Below are 2,853 nucleotides of genomic sequence, written 5' to 3' on the forward strand. Positions count from 1 at the left end.
AGACACATTAAACTTTTAGTTGTGTAGTTGTGAAGAGATGTGAAATGTAATATAAAATATTCAACAATGGGCATTTTATTTGATTTGTGTACTAATCCATGATGTGGAAAATCCCAAATATTTCACAATACATATGGCAAAAGGGTTTATCTTGAAATTTTGAGTTTTTTACCATGAAAAGAGCCTTAGACTTTTTACTCTTTGAACATTTGAATTTCTCTTTTAAGTATACTCATTGCATAAACGCAGGCCCTAGACTTGCTAAAATTGTTTGAAGTTGTATGCGTTGTTATAGCACACTATCAATATTTCATTCCCACATTCTCTGCATTTTGAGCACTGATCCATGTTTATCATGAACTAAACATAAAAATTATACCTCCTAAAACATCTTTGTTTATCTGTGTTAAATAATACATTATTTTTTATTATACGAGGATCTTAATTCAGCTAAAGAGAAAAAAATAGTATCAAATTAAGTGATGTTTTATTGGTTTGCAAAACAAGGCAAGACAATTTAAGATTAAGTCTGATAACACTTTCCCTGTGAAGGTTTCTGAGAAAGCGAGAGACTTACAAAACGGCTTAAAACGTGTGATCAGAGCTTATTAGTTCGACAAGGGCGTTAATATACACGTTAATTTAGTATGAATGTGTTGATGTTTGTGCATGGGTGTGTCTACTTGCGTTTACGTCTGTTTGTGAGAATTTTGTGAGAAGTTTGTATTGAACGTTATTAAATGTGTTAAAGAATGTTTAATATACCCTGGTAATTTTTTTTCAATTGTTTCTTGAGTTCAGTTTAACTTTTCTTCCTTTTTTTAGGTAGGCTACTGTCCCTATTTTCTCTTCGTCATCATGGCGTCTAAGTTTCCATCAATGGAGGGTGGAGAGGTCGAACTTCGTACAAGGAAAGGTCATGACATGACATGGTCATGTGACAAGCATGGTGAGCCAATCAAATTTTACTGTAAGAAACACAAAATTCCTATTTGTCATCCATGCGCTACCAAAAATCACAGTCAGAAACCATGTGAGCTAGACGACATCGAGGATGTCATCTTCGAAAAGAGAAGTCAACTAGATGAGAAACGGCCAAAAATACAGAAACTCCAGAAAAAAATGGAAGCCCTCAACACAAAAATAAAGATTGTATCAACGTCTGGAAGTGCTCTTCTTCAGACAATTAACAACAATATTCAAGCATCATATCACGACAAGATCAAATCTGTTGGAGAAAAGGAGAACAGGATAATTAGGGTTATTAACGAGGAGGCAGATGAGGAAATAAGACTAGTAAATGAGAAGAGGAAAAAACGGATCAAGGATTGCAACAACGAGAGAGAAAAGGAGCGACATATCATCAGAGTCCAAAAAGCAAAACTTTTATCAGATACAAAGACACTCAGTGGGGAAGTTACTAAGAAGACAAAAAATCTCTCTTGTAAAAATCAGCTTGCAATAAACACTTTGATGAACATTGAATCAACCATCAAACGTATAAACCAACATGATGAAACATCGGTGAATGAAGCTTCTCAAGTACTTGCATCTATTGATGAACATTTAAGTTTAAATGTTCATCAAGACGTCAGCGACAGTCTTGACCGAATACAGAGTAAAGTTGAGAGAGTGAAGCTTGTAGAGGGGTAAGTAGGTGGAGAATAGTATGGTAGAATTGATGGGTATATCGGTAAATGGAAACTTGTCATGTCAATCCACATTCCATCGGTTGTTAATTACCCGTATGTGCGTGGTTTAGTCAGTGAGGATGAGATCTGTGTGCAAGACGTAGATAACAATGACATGTATGTTACAAACATCAACACTCAACACATAGAGAAAGTCATTGATGAAGGTGTGCAGATTACATCATGTGCGCCCATAGACAGTAACGTAATAGTGTGTGGTAAGGAGAGAAGGGATCGCACGGATGACAGGTTGGATGGATGCATCACTCTCTATGACAGAAAATGGAAGGTGATTAGAGACATCAGCATACCAAATGGAAGGTTTCAGTTACCCCCACATGTGTTTCTGATTTTCGATTTTTTTAGTGTGTATGTTGATGTTGACAGGGATGGGATGATCATCGCTGCTCAGTCCTATCAGTCTAATATCTACGTCATCAATCCTGCTAATGATAAAATAGTAAACACTATTACGATGCAGGGTAAGGAGGTGAGGGGTGAGATACAAGCGTTGACATCAGTTGATATCGTTGTGAAGACAGGTTATAATGAATACACTGTCATATCCCGATCAGGAGAAGAGAAGGCTGCCATACACTGTGATGAGTGGAACGAACCACAGTGTCGCGCTGACAAACTGACAGACACACTCTACATTGCGTACAAGGATGAAACGCCTAATATCTACACAGTTGATCAGGTGTCACGTGATGGTGTCATCCAGGCAAGGAAGATCGTGGAATACGTGGATTCAGATCGATCTTACTTTGTCAGCCCTTGTCTTGTTACTCCTTCTGGTAACCTTGTAGGATGTGATGGAGACAAATTTCATCTTCACAAGAAGACATTCATCTTGTAAATCATCAAATATTACAATGAATGATTTCAAAAAGAAATAGTAACCACATTGACGGCAAGATCGTACACTATAAAATCATGGACGAAAATGTAAAGTAGGTCAAGGTTTCACCGGTTTCGCGATCTCAAAATTCTATTCCGATCGGCGAATGCCGGCTGTGTTGGAAACCGTTCAGAAAAAAGTGTGACCTAACTTCGCTCACCAAAGCTTATGTGGAGAGTTAAACAAAAACTCAAGCCCAAAAAATGAAATATTTATATCAGATTTATGGCAAAATACTATGGAATCAGTTGGTAGCCCGTT

At 37.2% G+C, this 2,853-nt stretch overlaps 1 protein-coding gene across 1 annotated transcript; it reads left to right on the forward strand.

Annotated features, from left to right (window-relative positions):
- The first annotated feature begins 831 nt into the window (after window positions 1–831).
- Window positions 832–2,550, forward strand: LOC121416497. Its single transcript, XM_041609989.1, is given in 1 exon segment — window positions 832–2,550. A coding segment is annotated over 1 exon segment (1,692 nt). The 5' UTR covers window positions 832–858.
- The last annotated feature ends 303 nt before the right edge of the window (window positions 2,551–2,853 follow it).

This window comes from Lytechinus variegatus, chromosome 6 (genome assembly GCF_018143015.1).
Source record: "Lytechinus variegatus isolate NC3 chromosome 6, Lvar_3.0, whole genome shotgun sequence".
Lineage (NCBI taxonomy): Eukaryota > Metazoa > Echinodermata > Echinoidea > Temnopleuroida > Toxopneustidae > Lytechinus > Lytechinus variegatus.